The sequence below is a fragment of the Miniopterus schreibersii genome (genome assembly GCF_964146895.1).
Source record: "Miniopterus schreibersii genome assembly, chromosome: 14".
NCBI lineage: Eukaryota > Metazoa > Chordata > Mammalia > Chiroptera > Miniopteridae > Miniopterus > Miniopterus schreibersii.
Genome location: NC_138114.1, coordinates 19,123,725 through 19,144,230, shown reverse-complemented (window position 1 = coordinate 19,144,230; position 20,506 = coordinate 19,123,725). Strand labels below are relative to the sequence as shown.

General features: G+C 53.0%; 1 protein-coding gene across 2 annotated transcripts in view; it reads left to right on the top strand.

The window, feature by feature from the left end:
- Positions 1 to 20,506, top strand: part of PALD1 (phosphatase domain containing paladin 1) — a 75,092-nt gene that overhangs the window by 40,974 nt on the left and 13,612 nt on the right. For both annotated transcript variants that reach the window (XM_081158674.1, XM_081158673.1), the window contains exons 5-18: positions 1,085 to 1,249; positions 2,055 to 2,215; positions 2,357 to 2,432; positions 3,202 to 3,353; positions 3,676 to 3,775; positions 3,989 to 4,093; positions 6,181 to 6,276; positions 6,710 to 6,838; positions 7,264 to 7,380; positions 7,469 to 7,624; positions 7,979 to 8,161; positions 9,330 to 9,470; positions 9,719 to 9,790; positions 14,238 to 14,378. In XM_081158674.1, the coding sequence (XP_081014800.1) occupies positions 1,085 to 1,249; positions 2,055 to 2,215; positions 2,357 to 2,432; positions 3,202 to 3,353; positions 3,676 to 3,775; positions 3,989 to 4,093; positions 6,181 to 6,276; positions 6,710 to 6,838; positions 7,264 to 7,380; positions 7,469 to 7,624; positions 7,979 to 8,161; positions 9,330 to 9,470; positions 9,719 to 9,790; positions 14,238 to 14,378 (1,794 nt within the window). The remainder of the gene's footprint in view (positions 1 to 1,084; positions 1,250 to 2,054; positions 2,216 to 2,356; positions 2,433 to 3,201; positions 3,354 to 3,675; positions 3,776 to 3,988; positions 4,094 to 6,180; positions 6,277 to 6,709; positions 6,839 to 7,263; positions 7,381 to 7,468; positions 7,625 to 7,978; positions 8,162 to 9,329; positions 9,471 to 9,718; positions 9,791 to 14,237; positions 14,379 to 20,506) is intronic.

Genomic DNA, 20,506 nt, shown 5'->3' with positions numbered 1-20,506 from the left:
TTTGGAGGGTCTTGGCCACATGATGAGGAAGGTGGCTGATGACTTGGACCAGGCCCTACCAGGCCTTGAACACCATGATGGTCTTTGTGGTCAGCATGGTTGGGAATTCCGAGCAAATATGTATTGCACTGTCCTTTGTGGACCTGGGAGCCTCAAGATTAGAAGCTCCTTATACACTGCACTCTGAGAGCCTCAGAGAAGTGACGAGGGTGACAGGGTGACAAGAGGAGCCAGGTCATAATGAGAGAGTCAAGGATGATGAACACAGCTAACACTTAGAGCCTCATGTCAACCCTATGAGGGCAGGGTAGTTACTCTCCCATTTTATAGAGGAGGAAACTGAGATCCAGAGAGGATAAGTGACACAGCTCATGAGTGGTGTCCCAGGACCCAGACCCAGACCCAGACCTCCGGATTCTAAGTCCCTGCTTTTAATGACTCTTCTCTCCTCCCTACTGTTGAGGTGGGGCTTTGTCTCCAGGACAGAGGCTGAGGGTCTTATGTGATTCCAGGGTCATCGCAGGCTCCCAGAGTCTTTGAATGAACCAGAGTGAGATGGAGTTGTTAGCTGGGGGCAGGTCCCACCTTCCCAGCTTGACTGCGGGTTCTTCCAGGGTGGTTTCTGCCTACATATCTCTCTCCATCTGTATGATGCACAGTGACTGAATGATAGCATTGTGGTCTTGGGCATTCATTTCCTCAACTGATGTCATCAAGTGCTTGATTTATCTGTGGGCTCTGTGCTAGGAATTGTGGAGGCATGCCAATGACCAGATATGATTCTACCTGCGAGGAAGCTGTAATCTACTATAGGAGAAAAGATGTGTTCATTGATAATGTTACTACAAAGTGGGAATTAACATTATGAGGTCCAGATGAAGGACTGTTGGCCCTGAGAGGAGGGAGGGTCAGGAGCAGGTCTGAGCTTTCCTTCTTGGGTTGGATTCAGGTCTCAGAGACAGGATGGGGTAATGAGCCTTTGAGGAGGGGGAACAGCCTGCTCAAAGGCCCAGAGTGGGGCAGTGGATCGCGAGTCCATGCCCGATAGTAGTGATGACTTCCTTCCTCCTGGGGCTCCTGGCAGGAGTGCATCATGTTCTGTGTGCGGGAGGAGCCTGTACTGTTTCTGCGAGCTGATGAGGACTTTGTGCCCTACACACCTCGGGACAAGCAGAGCCTTCGTGAGAACCTCCAGGGCCTTGGACCTGGGGTCCAGGCCGAGAGCTTAGAGCTGGCCATCCGAAAAGAGGTGAGGGCCACGGGTGTGGGTGTGGGTTCCCCTTCCTTGTAAGCCTTGGGCAGCTGAGTTGAGACTGTAGCCCACAGCTCAGCTTTGCTCTCACTGGCTCATCCTAACCCACTGTCCTGCCTTGCTTGGCTGACTACAAGGCCAGCTCATGGGCAGCCGGAGGGAGGATTTCCTGTTCCCAGCTCTGTTTGCCTCTGCCCCTTTCCCACCATGCTTTGCCCCTCCACACTCAGCATCCTTATTAGAGAGCGGTCTGGTGGAGTGTAAAGAGCACTAGATTAGGAATCTGAGATTGAAGTTCAGCCTCCTGTGAGCTGTCAGACCCGGGGTGAGTCACTTCTCTTGTGGGCCTCTGTTGGTTTCTGAGGTTCCTCTGTCCACCCTTCTACAAGGTTTGTCAAGGTCTCTGAGGCTGTTGACACACTACAGAGGTATGCCAATAGAGTATGGGGATCACAGTGCCCCCCGAAACTTCTACATCGAGGACCTGCGGGGGGAGCACCATGCTGTGACCACTGGTCATCTCCGGCCTCCCTTTTAGGTCTCCTCTCTAGCTCCCAGCTGACCGAGTCTTGCCCTGTCCTTCAGTCTGGTGGCTTAGCTAACTCCTGCCTGACCGCAGTGCATAGCTGCCCTTTGGACGCCTAGGTCATAGAGAGCACCCCTGCCCATGTAGCTACCCCTGGGGGAGAAGCAGCCTGTCTGTGGCCTCTGTGTAACCTGGTCACTCCAGAGCTGAGCCAGGAAGGCCAGGAGGGACCTGAAGGTCTGTCATGGACCCTCTGGCCCCCATACTTCCATGCAGATCCACGACTTCGCCCAGCTGAGCCAAAACACGTACCACGTGTACCACAACATCGAGGACCTGCGGGGGGAGCCCCATGCTGTGACCATCCGGGGTGAGGATGATGTACATGTGACGGAGGGGGTGTACAAACAGCCCCTGTTCCTGCAGCCCACTTACAGGTACCAAAGACCCCAGGGTGCTGGGCATGGTGATCTGGGCCTCAGTCTCACCACCTCCAGGTGGGGCTGAATTTAATGCAGGGGTGGGGGATGCCCAGGGTATGGGGCCTCCCTGATGGGTTGCTCCCCCTCACCTGGCAGGTACCATCGCCTGCCCCTGCCAGAGCATGGGGCTCCCCTGGAAACCCAGTTCGATGCCTTCGTCAGTGTCATCCGGGTAAGTAGGGGAGGAGGGGTGTTGGGAACACAGCGAGGGGGGGGAGGGACAAGGGACTGGAGAGTGGGTCTGTGCAGAGGCCCTGCCTCCATGGAGATGCTCAGGGTGGGTGTGGCCTCTGGATTTCCTCAGAAAGTCCTCATTCTGTGTTGTGTATGATTTGAGTTTGTTGGGTATGTGTGCATGTGTGTGTGGGTTGTGTGCATCTGTGTGTCTGTGTGGAGTGTGTATTTGTACATTTTCTGGTGATGGAGCCCAGCACAGGCTGTCTGGAGGACTAGGTTTGGCCATGACTAGGCTGCTAACTAGCTGTGTGATTGTGGACAAATCTCCTAACCCCTCTAGACCTCAGGTTCCTCATTTCTTTACTGGAGCTAAAAATTCTTACCCTCTAGACTCTTCTGATACTTACTGAGCCCTGGTGGTGCTTCTCTCCCAAGCCCTTCAGGGAGTCACCTTATTATTTAATTCACATCTCACAGGGGTGTTAGATGTGGCCTTGTCCCCGCTGAGTAGTTCTCACTTCCAGAGCCAGGGCCTTGGTCTCCCCTGGGTCTGGGAAGGAGGTGGGGCCTGTCCTCCCAGGGGCAGGTGAAGCAGATCGGGCCTTGGGGTTTGGCAAAAGGGGCTGAGCTGTCTGTCTGTCCCCACCCTGCTGCAGACTGCTGGGTGGGGGTGGGCCTGTGTCATGTCCCCCTATTCCCACTTGCTCCTCAGACAAGGGGTTCCTGAGTCACGCTGTTACATGATATTCATGGTCCTTCCCTAGGAGACGCCCAGCCTGTTGCTGCTCCGAGATGCCCATGGGCCTCCCCCTGCTCTCCTCTTCAGCTGCCAGACCGGTGTGGGCAGAACCAACCTGGGCATGGTCCTGGGGACCCTCATCCTATTTCATCACAGCGGGACTGCCTCCAGGCCAGAGTGAGTGGTGTGGGACCCAGTACCCCAAGGAACTACCCCGGTAGGCCAGGCACATGTTGGGAGGCCAGAGCCAGAGCTGGAATGGGCATTTGGGGTTCATTTCCCGGTTTGCCATAGATTTGCAGGGTGACCTGGAGAAAGTCACTTCACCTTTCTGGGCCTCCGTTTCCCCGGTAGGGAAAATGCCTTGCCTCCCCAACCTGATTTGAAAGGAAGGCGTGGAGCCTCTGGCCTGGTGCCTCTCAGCAGCCATACGAATGGGAGAGTGTCACAGCAGGGCCATCCTATAGCTGATGCTACCGCCCCGCCCCTTCCTTGTCAGGGCTGTCCCTGTGAAGACCAAGCCTCTGCCCATGGAGCAGCTCCAGGTGATCCAGAGCTTCCTCCACACGGTGCCCCAGGGCAGGAAGATGGTGGAGGAGGTGAGCAGGGGGTGGGAAGGAGCTGGGGCAGGGGCAGTGCAGGGAGCGTTCACGCCCCTCACGGGCCGGGTCTCTTCCTCCCCCGACACCCCCTGCTCTCATTCTTGGCCAGTCACTCTCTTTGCCTCCTTCTGTTCTGTCTGCCACCCTCTTTTTGTCCCTGCTCCCTCCTTGCTGCTGTCCCCTTGTCCCTGTCCTGGTCCCTGGCACCAGGTGGACAGAGCCATCACTGCCTGTGCCGAGTTGCACGACCTGAAGGAAGTGGTCTTGGAAAGCCAGAGGAAGCTGGACCGTGTCCGGCCCGAGAGCCCGGCCCAGGTGAGGAGTGGAGGATGGGGAGCTCCTGCTTTTGCGTGACCCGCAGCCTCATTTCGTTAGGCCTAGTGACTGGCGTCCTGCAGGCTGACTTGTCCTGGTTGCTTCGTCTCCCAGGAGAAGAGCGGTTTTCAGAGGAGGGGAGATAGGGGAGCTGGACGTGCAGGAAGGACGGACCAAGAAGAGGGGAAGTTCACTTTCCCTGACCAGGTCCCCTCTCTGCAGAATAAACAGGATGGAGGAAGGGGCCGCTGGCGGATGCTGAGTCCTCTGGATCCAGATACTTCCCAGGCTGCTCCTGGCTCCCTCCTCCAATAAAACCGTGGTGTTTCTTCGGGAAGGCCGGGGTTTGGTCCAGCCCACTGCTTCTGGAAGCGTGATGGGCTCTGGGCTGTCTCAGCAGGCCTGTCCCCACACTTTGGGGAGAGGAGATTGCTTGACAGTGTTTGCAAACAGTGCATGGAAAGAATCTAAGCCTGCGGGGCCTTTTTCTTCTTTAACACTTAAAAACATCTTCTAAAAGCAATATTATATTATGGAAAATTGAGAAACTGGAGAAGGAAACAATTACTCAGAGTCCCAGCATAGCCGCTGCGAGCACTTAGGGCTGATTTCCCTCGTTTTTCATGGTTATGATGTTCTTGTGTAGCTGCCCCGGTACGTAGTTTGCATCCTGCTTATTTCGTTCTGTCTTTCCCCCGTCTGTACCTGGTTGTTGTCACTGAGAATTTTGCCGGCTGTGTAACTTAAGATCATTGCATGGTTCAGCCACCACTGGCGTGATAGGATAAGAACACCATGGCCCAGGTTCCTGTCCTGGCTCTGCCACGTACAGGTGTGTGGATGTGGGCAACCTGCTTAACTGCTCTGTGCCTCATTCCCCCACTTGCAAAATGGGGCCACTGATGATAATGACCCCATAGGGCTGTTGTGAAGAGCAGTGCAGATAAGATCCATATAAAGCACTTAGCAGGGGGCCTGATACAGCAGGTGTTCCCAGCACGTCACTGGCCATGATTTATTAACAGGCTCCTCTTGTTGGACGGTTGAGCCACTTCCAGTTCCTTCCTTATCTGTGTCAACACTTTTGTGTCAAGCAGCTTCGTGAAAATGAGTCTTTTATGCATTTAGGATTTTCCCCCTTTGTCTGGATTAGGGTCTGGCACTGAGGCCCACGGGCCAAATCCAGCGACCACCTGCTTTGTAAATAAGTTTTACTGGGACATGGTCTGGACTATTCATTATGCGCTGTCTTTGGCTCTCTTGTGCTGCAGGGGCGGAGTTGAAATAGAGACTGTGCAGCCTCAAACCTAGAATACTTAATGTTTGGCCTTTTATAGAAATAAAAGTTTGCCGACCTCTGGCCTGGATTCCCAAAGATGGAATTAAACTTAATCAAAGGGTCTGACCTTTCTTTCGGGCCTGTACCCACCTCCCTTACCCTCCGGAGGGTGGTACAGACGCAGCAGGAGAACCCTGATGTCCGAAGGCTGAGGGAGGGACCCTAGGGATTCATACCCTCTCTAACAGCCCCCCACCCAGAGGTGCTGGGCTTGGGTTAGGACACTAGTTTGGGGACCCAGCTCTGTGACTTTGAGCAAGCCATTTCATTTCTCTGAGCCTCAGTTTCCCCTCTGCAAAATAGGGGTAATGATTGTGGCCCCTTGGAGCTGTCATGAGGGCCTTTTGTTTTCTTATAGGGAATCACAGGCTCAGAGAAGTCAGGGCCTCTGGCTCAGGGAAGAGAGTTGATATCCTCGCTGCTTCAGCACAGAGGTGTGCTGCCCTGATGGGTGGTGTTGGAGCATTCGGGGAGCCCCACCCTAACTCTGGGCTCTGAACCTGTGGGGGAGGCAGACCCTGCACTGAGAACTGTAGTGCCTGCCCTGTAATCACTGTAGCTCTCCCTACTCCACGGGTTAGATCCTTGGAAGAATTTCCAGCCTGGCAGAACTGTGTTATGAAGGGAGAGGTAGATTGTCTTCTGGGGATTTCTGAGGCTTAACTCCTGCCCTTCCTAGGGTGGGCTGTTTGGCCAGAGCAGCCCCATCCTTACCTTCCTCCCCTCCCTCTCCGTTCCCTCCTCTCAGGAAAGCAGCAGCCAGCACAGTGCCCGGCAGAGGGCGCTTCAGAGCCTGGAGAGATACTTCTACCTGATCCTGTTTAACTACTATCTGCATGAGCAGGTGGCGCAGGGGGATAAGCGGACTCTTGCCTCTTCTCCTGGGGCCCCTCCAGCCTCCCCACCACAATGACAGCCATGGGGTCAACTAGGACCCCCGTAGAACTGGGGAGGAGAGTAAGGGACATGTGTGTTGGTTCCAGAGGAAGGCAGGTGTGGGGGACGCAAGGAGAGACCCAGAGAGTGGGTTGTCCTTGAGTAGGTCAGGCAAAGGGAGGCCCACCTCTCTCCCCTGGGCCCCATCTCTGTATCCTTAGCCTGGGCATCGGGGCCCAGAAAGATCTTGCTTAGGATGTCCTGATCCTTGCTCCCCACCCTCTTTTCCCTGCCCTGGGCCATCATGGGTATCTCTTGGGGCTCCCCACCCTGGGCCAGGCAGGGAGAGTTCAGGGTGGCCCTGCACCCCTGAACTCCCATCTCTCTGCCTCGGGCTGCAGTACCTGCTGGCCTTTGCCCTCAGTTTCAGCCGCTGGTTGTGTGCCCACCCGGAGCTGTACCGCCTGCCTGTGACGCTGAGCTCAGCAGGGCCTGTGGCCCCTGGGGACCTCATCTCCAAGGGCTCCCTGGTGAGTGTGGCTGTCTTTCTGGAGAAGTGGGGATGTGTGGGGGCTGGTCCTTGAGTCCTGCGGGGTTTGGGTAAGCATTGCCCTCACAAGAGGCAAAGGGGGTGACAGCCTGTAGGGTGGTGGAATCTTCTTGTGAGCGTGATGGGGTCATTCTCAGGTCCAGGAAGCAGGTGTAGCTTTGGCCACTGTTCTGGTTCCCTTTCCTCAGTCTCACAACGAAGTGGTCTGGGCAGGGAGTCAGGAGACCTAGTTCTAGAGTCTTTGCTACCAGCTTCTCATCTGGAGAATGGGCACCGTTGGTCTCCTCACCAGGGCAGCGATGAAGCTCTGAGTGTGAAGGGCTGGTCCCACCTTCCATTGCCCTTCTTGGGCTGGCTCTGAACCTCTCAGTGGCTGCTGTCCCACGCTTGCTGCTCTCCCCACAGGGGGCGGACGATCTCATCTCCCCAGACGCACTTAGCACCATCAAAGAGATGGATGTGGCCAACTTCCGACGAGTGTCTCGAATGCCCATCTATGGCACAGCCCAGCCCAGTGCCAAGGTGATCACCCCAGCGGCCTGGGTCCACTTGTGGGGTGGCGAGAGGGGAGGGTTGAGGCCTTTTGCTGAAGGCCCTCCTGTCCCTCCAGGCCCTGGGGAGTATCCTGGCCTACTTGACTGATGCCAAGAGGAAGCTGCGGCAGGTTGTTTGGGTCAACCTGCGGGAAGAGGCTGTGCTGGAGTGTGATGGGCACACTCACAGCTTGCGGAGGCTGGGGCCCCCCATGACCACTGACCAACTGGAGGTGAGGCCCTTCTGCCTTCTACACTCCTTTACCTTGGAGGCCTTCTGGAGAATTGGCCTGGGAGGGTCTTTAGAAGGTCCCATACTCCTGTTACACAGGTGGGGAAACTGAGGCCCCCAGGAGGGTTTTAGATTTGGCTCAGGTGGTTTATCCACCCAGGGAGTGGATGATTCAAGATTTCTGCTATGGCCACCTTCCTGGTTCTGGGTCTGGTTTATGATCCCTCAGGTTCAGGAAGGGGCAGGCAGGGGTCCAGAATCCAGGGCCGGTCCTGGCCATAGCAGACTCTGGTCTTTCAGGTCTGGCCTGGGGGCTGCCTCAGTGGCCTGTGCCCTCTGTCACATCCTCCCCTAGAACCTGGAGACCCAGCTGAAGGCCCACCTGAGCATGCCTCCCCCAGGCGCAGAGGGCCCACGGACCCACAGGTTCCAGACATGCCTCACCATGCAGGAGGTCTTCAGCCAGCACCGCGGGGCCTGCCCTGGCCTCACCTACCACCGCATCCCCGTGCCAGACTTCTGTGCCCCCCGCGAGGAGGTGAGGGGGCCAGGCAGGCAAGGCCTCTGGGGAGGGAGAGGCGCCTCTGTCCGCTTCCCCACTGGCCTGGGCCTTGGCCATGGCCACAGCTCTGCTGAGGGACTGGGAGCTTATTCCACAGGGTTTTAGTTTTGGCTCAGCTGGTTTATCCACTTTTCTTCAAGCTTGGTATTAGCGTGCACGTGTGTGTGTGTGTGTGTGTGTGTACATGTGTTTATTGTGTTGTAGATGTGTATGGCGGGGGTGAGCATGTCCACTGTGTCTGTTGGGGACTGGAGTGGGTGTGGGTGTCATTGTGGAGTGTGTGTATGTGTGTGTTGTGTGTTATTTTAATGGCGTCTGTGTTGTATATCTTACCTTTACTGGGGGACAAGTGTGGAGAGTGTGTCTTTTGGGGAACTGTGTGGTATGGTATGTCCGGGGTTTGTGGAGGAGGGTGTTGTGCGATGCTGTGTGTGACTGAGGGTATTTGTGTGCATGTGGCATCTGTAGGTTTGTGATGTAAGTGTCTTTGTGTCTGTATGTGTCTGTGTAGTGTGTCTTTAAAGCACGTGGATGCATCGGTGTGGTGCGTGTCTGGCATATATTATGTGAGGGTGGCTGTGTGCCTGTGATACATCCATTGTTTGGGTGCCATGTCCGTGTGGGTCTTTGCAGTGGACGCAGGGCCTGTGATACGTTCTGGGTGATAGATGGTGATGGGGCTTAGATTTCCTGTCTCACTTTGCTCTGTGGGTCTGGTTGTCTGTAGTTTGTCACCACCTGGTGGCCGTGTGCTGTAGTGATCCACTGAGGTCGAGACTGCCCTTAGGCTGGGGTCTGGATTGGGTCCATCTAGGGTGGGCAGTAGAACAGGGGGTCCATGCATGTGCGTGTGTGCACATGTGCATGTGCTGCCTGGTGGGCTGTGGGCAACAGGAGCCCCAGGTTTGTGAGTGTGTCTGATCAAATGTCCGGTCCTGGTCCTGGGGTGGAGATCATGCTGTACATGGGGCTATTTACATGCACGTGGTCTTGTGTACTGCAGTGAGTTCAGTGTGTGTATACAGGTTGTGAGCTTGACACGGAGCCTGCATGGGGTGAGCCCTCCCTTTTCGGGGGTGGGCCACCTTGGGAGTCTGTGCAGCCAGGACCACCCACTGACTCAGACCTTGGTCTCCCCATGCAGGATTTTGACCGGCTGCTTGAGGTCCTGCGGGCCGCCCTCGCCAAGGACTTGGGCACCGGCTTTGTGTTCAGCTGCCTCAGTGGCCAGAGCCGGACCACGACGGCCATGGTGGTGGCTGTGCTCGCCTTCTGGCACATCCGAGTATGTGAGGCCTCGTGTGAGGACAGTGGTCTTCCCAGGCAGTGTGGGCCCTTGGTCCCTGGGGATACTGGCTATGCCAGGAGGGTGTGGGGGTAGAGATGATGCCTGGTGTGCCCATCTGGGCAGAGGGCAAATCCTGGGCAGAGGGCAAATGGGGCTGGCAGACCCCTGGCAAGGGGCTCGTGGCAGGAGGGAGAGGTACAGCCCTGGTAGGAGTGCTCCCCACCCCAGCAGCTGCTGTCCCTCAGGGCTTCCCCGAGGTGGTCGAGGAGGAGCTCGTGAGTGTGCCTGATGCCAAATTCACCAAAGGGGAGTTTGAGGTGAGTATGCCCTATAGGGTCCCTGGAGGACACCTGTCTTGCTGGCAGGTCTGGGGGTATTTTCAGAGCTCTTAATGCTGTTGCCTCTTTCACCTCAACACATCAGTACTTCTCTGTTCCCATTTCACAGATGAGCAAACCAAGGCACAGGGCAGCTTGGCCCTGGGGCCCTGGCAGATGACCACTGGGGATGAAGGGCTGGGCCCCCCCTCATTCTGCCTAACCATGTTGCTGGGCTACTGTGTGTCCTGGGGGAGGCTACTGGCCACCATCTGTCTGGGTAGCATTGACAACCCTCTCATAGGCACCTGGGACACAGCTGTGGTTGGTGACCTTGGCACGGGATGCTAGCCTTCCCAACCCCATCCCCATTTCAGCCCAGGGCACTGGATGGACAGCCACTAACATTGCCGATTTAGTCACCCATGTATTGTATTCCTGCCACATGCCGTCTTCCCAGACACCATGCAAGTAGGTGGCAATGTCTCCCTCTTGCAGGTGGGGAGTGTGGAGCTCAGAGTTGGCCTGGTGTCAGCACTGTGACCAGCCTCGCCACGTTCCCCTCCCTGCTGTCCTGTCACCTGGCTTCCATGCAGGTCCTCAAGCTCACCAAGCACTTTCAGTTTCCGGGCCTTTGCATATGCTGTTCCTTTACCCGAACCTCTTCTCTCTTTCTTTTCCTGGCTGATTCACTGATTCTCTTTTTATTTTTTTGTTGTGGTAAAATACGTATGACATAAAATTTGCCATTCTAACCATTTTTAAGTGCACAGTTCTGTGGCATTAAGTGCCTTCTCACTGTTGCACAACCAGCACCACCATCCAGGACTTCTCACCCCAAACTGACTGTTCGCATCAAACAGTCACTCCCCATTCCTCCCTCCCCCAGCCCCTGGCAACCACTGTTCTCTTTTCTATCTCTATGAATTTGACTATTCTACATACATACTGCATATAAGCAGAATCACTTCTAATATAGTACTTAATAAGTATTTGTCATTTGTGTCCGGCGTATTTCACTTAAGATAATGTCTTCAAGGTTCATTCATGTTGAGCATGTATTAGAATTTCCTTCCTTATAAAGACTGACAAATATTCCATTGTATGCATATACCATATTTTGTTTATGCATCATCTGTTGATGGACACTTCTTTTTTAAGATTTTAAAATTTTTATTGATTTTTAGACAGAAAAGGAGAGGGAGAGAGAGAAACATCAATGTGAGAGTGTGAGAGCAAAACATGATCACTGCCTCCTGCATGCCCCTACCGGGGATTGAGCCCACAACCCGGGTGTGTGCCCTGACCAGGACTTGAACCGGCAGCCTTTTGGTGCGTGGGATGTTGCCCAACCTACTGAGCCGCACCAGCCAGGGCTGATGGACACCTTTTGGCTGTTGTGAATAGTGCTGCTATGAACACGCTGCTGGGTGAACAAATATCTGTTTGAGTCTCTGCTTTCCATTCTATAAGTGGAATTGCTGGGTCATATGGTAATTCTATGTTTAATTTTTGAGGAACTGCCCTATTGTTTTCCACAGTAGCCGCACCATTTTAAATTTCTACCTGCAAAACACAAGGGTTCCAGCTTCTCCACATCCCTGCCAACACTTGGTTTTCCATTTTTTTTGTAATACCCATCCTAGAGGGTATGAAGTGGCATTGCATTGTGGTTTTGGTTTGCATTTTCCTAATAATTACTGGTGTTGAGCATCTTTTCATGTGCTATTTGGCCACTTGTATATCTTCTTGGAGAAATGTCTCTCCAGTCCTTTGCCTGTTTTTGGTTTGGGTGGTTTTGTTGTTGAGATGTAGGAATTCTTTATATGTTCTAGATATCAATCCCTTATCAGATATGTGATTTGCAAATATTTTCTTCCATTCTGTGGATTGCCTTTTTACACTGTTGATAATGTCTTTTTTTTTTTTTTGCAAACATTTAAATTTTAATGTTGAATTTGTCTATCTTTTCTTTTGTTATCTATGCATATGGTGTCATAGCCAAGAAGTCATTGTCAAATGCAGAGTCATGAAGGTTTTCCTGTTTTTTTTTCTAAGAGTTTTATAGTTTCAGCTCTTGTATTTAGGTCTTTGATCCATTTGGAATTAATTTTTGTATATGGTGGAGGCGAGGGCTCCAGTTCATTCTTTGGCATGTGGACATCCAGTTCTCCCAGCACCATTTGTTGAAAAGAATGTTCTTTCCCCATTGAATGGCCTTGCGTCCTTGTCAAGAATCACTTGACCATACATGTAAGGGTTTGTTTCCAAGTTGAATCCTTAGCCTTCATGTCAGTCCCTCAGATGTGATACTCACCCCCAGCATTTTGCCAAGAGCTGTGCTCACTCGCTTCTTCACCCCTCACGGCCCCCAAGAATTAGGTGCCCTTGCTACTCCCTGTTGACAGATGAGAAAACCGAGGCACAGGGAGCTAAGCTCATCCCTCTAGAGCCGTATCAGAGAGGTGATGGGGCCGGAGTACAAGCCAGGTAGTGGACCTCAGAGCCTGTGTTCCAAAATTACATTATTTGACCTGAAGATGCCTCTATACCCCTGTCCTCACCCATCCTAAGACATTCTCCTGTCCAGACCAGCTTCCTTTGCTACTGGTTTGGGCCTATTGAACCCATAGTCTGGTGGGAAGTATCTAATAGAATAAGAAGAGGGTTGGAATAGACATCGGTTCTGAGGGCTGAGGGTGCAGCTGGAGGAGCCCAGGAAGGCTTCACGGAGGAGGTGACATTAGAATACATTTTAGAAAGATGAGTGAGTTTGTGGGTGAGGAAGATTAGTGTGCAGAGGAGATCAAATGTGCAAAAGAGGGGGTCTGGAAAGGGCAGGAGCTGTTTAAGACTGATTGTCAAGAACGAAAGGGACTGGGACTGGGGCTGAGGTGAGGGGACCTAGATCGTGGGGACCCTGGAGGGCTACACCATGTGTTTGACCTTGACTTTGAGGCTAGCAGGGAGACAGAGGAGGTCATGATCAGACTCTCATTCTGGGGGCTAGTTGTGTGGAGCAGGGAGTGGAGAGGAGAGGTGGGGCCTGAGTGAGGAGGTGGCTGTGGGACAAGCAGGAGCAGCTCAGTTCTCACTGGTAGGTCGTGGGGCAAGGAAGGCACCCAGGATGAGCTTGGGTTTCTAGCAGGTGGTGGTGACAGCCAAGGAGATGAAGAATTCCTGGGGAGGAGCAATTAAGGGGAGAGGCTTGGAGTTCTATTTATTGAGTTTGAAAAAACTGCAGCTTTCTGCCTTGGGAGCTTCCTGTGGGACACAGTTCTTGACCCTGTGCCCTCCTGGGGGCCTGCCTGTGGTTTGCACTGCTCTCAAGTGAGGTGTAGACCCAGAGCCTGGTATCAGGTAGGGGCGGCAGCCTCTCCCTGTAGCCTGAGCCCGTTAGCAGTCCTCCCAGGCTATGAGTCCTTTCCTCCCACTCTCACCTGTAACTCCACCCCTGCTGGCCTGGGGCCTGTGCTTTCTGAGCAACACTCAGGAGCGGGGACCTAGTTGTGGAGGTGGGGACAATGGGCCCTGTGAGCAAGCAGTGGCCAGATGGAGAGAAGAGTTAGGTCGGGTTTCTGTCCTTTTGTTCAGAGCCCTCCTCAGTGGAAAGGCCTCTCCTGCGGAGCTCAGAAAGGACCGTGCGGGGTGTTGTGGGGGTGCACTGAGAGGCTCCAGGCAGGCATTGCGCTGCTGGGAGGGTTATGAGTGAGGCAGGAGGCAGGTGGGCCAGGGGCCTTGTAGACCTGGGGAATCTCATTTTATGTTGCGTGCAAGGGACCCATGAAGACACTGAAGCTGGGGAGTCTACAAATGGGATGTGCTCCCACTTATATTTTCATAAGCCCTCCCTCAGGGAGGAGGCGGGGCTGCCGCAGTGGGATGGGAGGTGGTGGAAGCCTGGATTGGTGTTGGCCCTGGGGGTGCCTGGTCAACAGATTTTCAGGGAGATCCACAGGGGTGTGGTAGGGAGGGATGACAGGGGAAGAGCCTGCCCTACAGAGTGACCTTCACAGGCCTCAGTTTCCCTAGGAGTAAAGGGGGGCTTATATCAGATGAGTGGTGTCCACCTGAGTTCCCCATAGCTGGATGTCCCCAAAGTGCATGGTGGCCGCTGCGGGGTGAAAGCAGTGGGCCCCAACGTAGACTCATCATATACCCCCCCCCAGCCCGTTACGTGACAGCTATCTGTATTATAGATTAGGGTCTGGATGAGGTTTTGTTTGAAGCAAGGTTTCCGCCTAGAAAAATAAGCACCTCGGGAGCCCTGGCCTCGTGTCCAGGAATCCCCATGCTCCTGACTCCGCCTGAAGCCAGCGGACAGGCTCTGCGGTCGGGGCCTGCGCCTCGAGGCCAGGGGGCCTGGTGCGGGTGCGCCCGCGCTGAGGCGGAGGCCGCACCTGCCAGCTCGGTGTCCTCTCTGCTCAGCCCCCTTCCTCTGGCCCAGGTGGTGATGAAGGTGGTCCGGCTGCTGCCCGACGGGTACCGCGTGAAGAAGGAGGTGGACGCGGCGCTGGACACGGTCAGCGAGACCATGACGCCCATGCACTACCACCTGCGGGAGATCATCATCTGCACCTACCGCCAGGTGAGCCCCTCAACCTGGGCGCACAGCCCAGGGCGTGGCCGCTGTGGCTGGGAGATGGCTGGGGTCCCGCAGGAGCCTCCTCGACTTTCAGTCACTCCTCCGCCTTCTGGAAGTGGAGGTGATCCCCTAAATGGAGACATGCTCGGCCCCAACTCCCCCAGCTTCGTTCTGGAGCACTTGGTGGGGTGCTGTTCAAAGGATTCAACAGCTCCTGCAGCCCTGGGACCCAAGTATGTGGCCAGCCAGAACGAAACCCTGTCCCGATTCCCTGTGGTGCCAGGCATCAGCCCTCCAGTTTCTGTCATGGGGCCCTGGGGACAGATGCGGCCACTCTGCGGTCCTGGAGAGTGGCTGTTTGATAACCAGCAGGTCAGCAGTTAATGGCAGATGGTTTCTATAAAAGTCCCGATTTCATGTAAAAATTCAGATTTTCAGCCTATTTAGAAAAATTGTATCCTCTTGGTGGCCATGGTGCCCAGGGCCTGTCACACATGGTCCCCCTGTCCCAGTCATGTAACCTGCCAAGCAGCCCTGGGCATTGGGCTTTGTGGCCTCTGGGCTCTGTGTGGAGCACACTGACCTGCCTAATTCTGTTCTTCTCCAGCCCAGTAAATTTGGTTGGCTGCTGGGGCAGAAGAAGGTGCTGGAGTGGGAAGGGGCAGCTCTGGGGGGAATGAGGGGCTTCAAGAAGACTGTGCCTGAAGTGAGTGGGCATCGCCATGGGTGCCAACCTTGTATTGTCTGCTGCTGGTAGCAATTCCCAAGGACAGCTTTTGCTGTGGCCCCTGCAGGGAAAGGGGCTACTCCAAGCCAGCTTCGTGCTTTGCCTGCATCCGGGCACACCTTGGTGAAATGGCTGATCCAGGCCAGACTTTGCTCAGGGTCATGGCTCAGACCATGACTGGGGCATTGGGTGAGTACTTGACTGGGGGCAGGGCATCTGGGGTCAGGCTATACTCAAGGTCAGAGGTCAGTTGGAAGAGCTGCCAAATGTGGGGTGGTTAAGGAGTTTTAGAGAATGGACTTTATTGAATTTGGAAGATGGACTAGTTTTCCCCAAGGCCCCAGCTAGATTCTCTTTTTGTCTTTTGGGTCTTCATAGTAGTATGGTATGCTACCACCAGGTGGCAGCCATGAACCAAGAGACTGAGCTCCTCTGGCTTTCAAAGGATACTGAGAGGGTAGAGAATTGAAGCTTCTAGTTCTCTCTGTAGCTGCGAGCTCAAGTGGTTGAAAGGGATGCCTAGTCCTGCTTCAAAGCATCAGAAGTCCCCCATTTCACACTGGCCGCACTCTGTCAGAGTCCTCCCCACATCCCTTTCCTCCCAGCCCTGCTAGCTCTTAAGTGCCTTTAGGCATTCTAGGTATCCCCTCCCACCCTCACCTCCAGAGCTGATAGGCCCCCCTCCTCTGAGCTCTGCAGCCATGGATGTCCATTGTGAGGCACACAGAGGAGTGGAGGAGGGACCACTAAGGGGAGCGAGGAGAGGTCCCACAGAGCTGACCTTGGAACAATCCCAATGTAAATGAGAGCTGGGGAAGGCACTTCAGGCAGGAAGAGCTGCATGGGCAGAAGCCAGGAAGAGGTGCAAAGTAAGTTGAGAGGAAGATGCTTTGGTGCCTATGAGCGCAGTTGTGTTGGACATTGTCAGAGATGAGGCTGGATGGGTAAGTTGCTCTAACTTTGTTGGCAGTGGAAAGGGAAGGGTGGTGTGGTTGGGGCTGTGTTTAGCAGTAGATGCGCCTGTTGCCTTTGGGTTGTGGAGTGTTTTAATGAGGAGGCAGGAAGCAGAGTCAGTGGAGGGCCCTCCGCCCTCCCCACCATGCTCACCACCCCCCCATTCCAAAGGCCAGGATGGTGTTGGTGCTGACCTTTGTGTAGTTATTTCTCAGTGTCGCCACCAGGTGGCGTCAGGGAGCTGAATTTGGGCCAAACTCTGAAGAGGCTGAAGAACTTAGGGGCCTGAGATACCTTCTGATGCAGTCCTTCTCACCCAGGCTGAGTAATAGATTCACCTGGGAGCTTTAAAAAGTACCCATTACTGAACTCCATGCCCCGAGAGTCTGATTTAGTTGGTCTGCTAGGGACCAGAGTATGGGTCTTTAAAAAAAATTCCCTAGGTGATTGCAATGTACAGGCAAGGTTGAGAACACCACGTCCTCTAAGCAGGGGTCCCCTACTTTAGTGAGCTTCAGGGTCTCCTGGAGGCTTGTTAAAATGCATGCTGCTGGGCCCCACCCCTGGGGTTTTGATTCTGTGGGGCTGGATGTTTAGCAGACTTCTAGATGGTGCTGGTTCTCCCAGTCAGGCACTGCCCTTGTCAATTTCTGCAGGGAAGCCAGCTGAGGTTTTGGTAGGGATTGCACTGAATGTGTAAATCAGTTTGGGCAGTATTGCCATCTTAACAACAGTCACGTTTCTGATCCATGAACTTGAGACGTTTTTCCATTAATTTAGGTCTTCTTTAATTTCTTACACGATGTTCTATAGTTCCCAGAGTGTAAGTCTTGCACTTCTTTTGTTAAATTTATTCCTACTTTATTGCATTATGCTACTATAAATAGAATTAATTTTCTTACTTCACTTTTTTGCATGTTCATTGCTATGGTATAGAAATACAATTGATATTTGTATGTTGATCTATCTTACAACCTTGCTAAACTTATTTATTAGTTCTAATACTTGTTTGTTTTAGTGAGTTCCTTAGAATTTTCTATATACAAGATCATGTCACCTACAAATATAGTTTTACTACTTCCTTTCCAATATGGGTGCCATTTATTTATTTATTTTAAAATGTTTGTATTGATTTTAGAGAGAGAGGAAGGAAGAGGGAGAGACAGAGAGAAACACTGATGTGAGAGAGAAACATCAATCCATTGCCTCCCTGGGATTCAGACCTGTAACCTTTTGGTGCTTGGGACGACACTCCAACCAACTGAACCACCCGGCCAGGGCCTGAGTGTTTTTTTTCATGAGTAGATGTTAAATATTTTAAAATACTTTTCTTTGTCTATTGAGATGGTTATATAGTTTTTGCCCTTTATTCTGTTGGTATAGTGTATTATGTTAATTGATTTTTGGATTTTAAACCAACCTACCATTCCTGGAATAAATCCTACGTGGTCATGGCGAGTGATCTTTATTTATTTCTACATTTGGTTTGTTGCGGATTTTTTGCATCAGACTCATAAGAGATATTGATCTGTACTTTTTTTCTTATGATGTCTTTGTCTGGTTGGCATTTGGGTGATATTGGCCTCCTAGAATGTTACTCTTTCACTTTTACAGATGGGGAGACTGAAGTATAGAGAGGAAGGGAGGTTATGACAAATGTATTAGCTAGCTCGGGCTGGCATGACAATACCACAGACCGCATGGCTGGAACAACAGACATTTATTTTCTCACCGTCCTGGAGGCTGAAAAGTCCAAGATCAAGGTTCTGGCTGATGCAATTTCTAGTGAGGGCTCTCATCCTGGCTCAAGAACAGCTGCCCTCACATGGCCTTTCTTTGGAGCATGTGTGTGGACAGAGAGAGGGGAAGGGAGGGAGGGTAGGGCTCCTTGGTGTCTCTTCTTATAAGGACACTAATCTTAGGGATCATCTAATCTTGGACTCCTGGAAGTGCTGTTGGAGAACAAAGAACTGAAAGTGACCTCAGTCCCAGTAGGGATTTCACAGACTGGTTTAAAATGGGGAGGGCCATTCTAGGGTTGCCAGTGTATAACCTTGTTAAATGTGTCTGCTTTAAAGAAAGGAAGGAAGGCAAGAAAGAAGCAAAAATTTAAAAAAACCCACTTACCATCTAATATGGTTGGGACTTCATAAAGGAAAATATATTTTAGTACCAGAAAAGTAGAGTGGGTGTTATCTCAGACTAGAGGACAGTCCTTGAAAAGATTTATATTTCTGAGTTCCTGTGGACCTGTAAGACTGACCATGGACCTGGATTTGGGAATCACAGCTTTTGGCGACTAGGCCACTGTCTCCTTTAACCAGAAAGGCAGAATGCCTCTGCTGCCTGGCTGGACCCCGAGCCCACGTCCTGCCTAAGGTCAGGGTGATCTGAGCTGTCCCAGCTGCCTCCAGATTAGAAAGGGCATCTGGCCAGCTCAGTGTGTGTGTGTGTGTGTGTGTGTGTGTGTGTGTGTACCCTGGGATGGACTTTATTATGGTTGACACGCCTCGGTGTCAATCCCTGCCTAGGGAAGGCAACAGGTTAGATTGTTTCAGGCCAGTTGGCAGAAGGAACATGGATGTGGGGGTTGGAAGGAGCTGGGTTTCGACAGGGCTCTCTCCATTCTCTCTGACCACTGTGTCCCCACCTGGCAGGCTGGACTAATGCTGCTTTCTTGGTGGGGCTGTGTGTGGGAGGGACACAAGGAACTGGAATCCCAGGGCTTGGATGACACACAGTAAGGGCTCAATGCCTGGGAGGGCTCCTAGGATCATTGTAGGACCAGAGTGTCCTGAGATGTGCCTCTGAGTTTCAAAATCCCTGTATAGACCCAAAGATTTTAGTGCTAAAGGACTTAGAGAGCACATGACCCTCTGTTTACAGATGAATGGGAGAACAGGTTTCCCAGGTCCCAGTGTGAGTTGATGGCTGAGCAGGTATCAGAGGCAAAGATCCTCACTCCTGGCCCCAAGCCCCTCCCCTGACCGCATCACCCCTGACCCGAAGTCCAGTCCATGCTGCCTCATGAGTTGTGGGGCTTGCTGAGGGTCCAGAGGCAGCTGCTCCCTCTGCCACTTCCCTCTGATGGACTGACCCCTCTGGAAATTGGCAGCTGTCTCAACCCTGGTATTTGGCTGTTTATTTGTTAAACCCCTGCCCTCTGGTTTCAAACTGGAAGTCCTCAGGGGACCTCCAGTGGAGCCTGCAGTTGTCCCCTTGGAGCAGGCCCGGGTACCTCCTTGGCCTGGTGGGACCTCTGGGACCACTGGATGGAACTGGACCTGAGCCCAGGCTCGGGTGGGATTTACCACCTACATTGGCTCCATTTGCCTAGGAACATTTCCAGATCTAGCCCACATTCTGCCCATCTGAAGTTTTCCTCCCAGGAGTCAACAGCCTTTGGATTCTGAAAGCCTCAACAGCGCAGCTCCTCAGCTTTCTGCTCCGCGCCTCCCACAGCCCCCAGACAGCGCATTTCCCTCTCCTGGCCCCGCCAGGTCCAGCAGTCAAGTTACACTTTAATAAGCAATTAAGAAAACAGCTCCTGGAACTTGGCGTTTGTGCTTCTTCCAGCAATAAAACTGTTCCAGGGCCTTTGGCAGAGAGGAGTCGGAGAGTGATCACTTCTCTGTGTGGATCATAAAGGAGAGCTCGGAATGGCAAAATCTCATCTGCATGGCGAGGCCCCACACAGGGAGGAGGACGTGTGTGGCTTGCTGTGGAGACCATGCTGGGCCACTGCCCAGCCTCCTGGCCCCCGCCTGCCCAGTGATACTTTCATGTTTGACTTTTCTTTCCGGCCTTTGTGTTCCTGCACATACTTCCTTTCGTAGGTGTGATCACGGTGTGCACACAGGATGCCCGCTTGCTCACCTGGATGATCACATGTGTCAACGTGCTCGGCCTGCACGGGCTTACTGGTGCTTGCTCTGTGCTCGACCATGTCTGGGGACAGACCAGTGGATGCAGCTGTACTGAGCTTATATTCTAGTAGGAACAAGGAGAGGCAAATTAATAAATAGCCTCAGCTCATGATGTTTTTTCCTGTTTGCTGAAGAGCCTTTACGTCATCGTATTTGATGTGGGCATAATATGCAGTCGAGTGGAAGTGCCCCGATGTCCCGTTGCCGCTGCCATAACGTGGCCCTTCGATTGCTTCCTGCTCTCTGGGCGGGATGACGGGGTGACTGTCATCGTGCACATTGCTTTCATCCATGTGGGTCGTTTCTGTAGGCTGATTTTTTTTTTTTTTAGGTATGTCTTTATTGATTTCAGAGAGAGGAAGGGATAGAAACATCAATGATGAGAGGAGAATCATTGATCGAGTGCGCAACCCGGGCATGTGCCCTGACCAGGAATGGAACCCGGATCGCCTGGATCCCAGGTTGACGCTCAACTGCTGAGCCACGCCCGGCCGGGCGGGGGGATCTTTTAAAAAGGATCATCG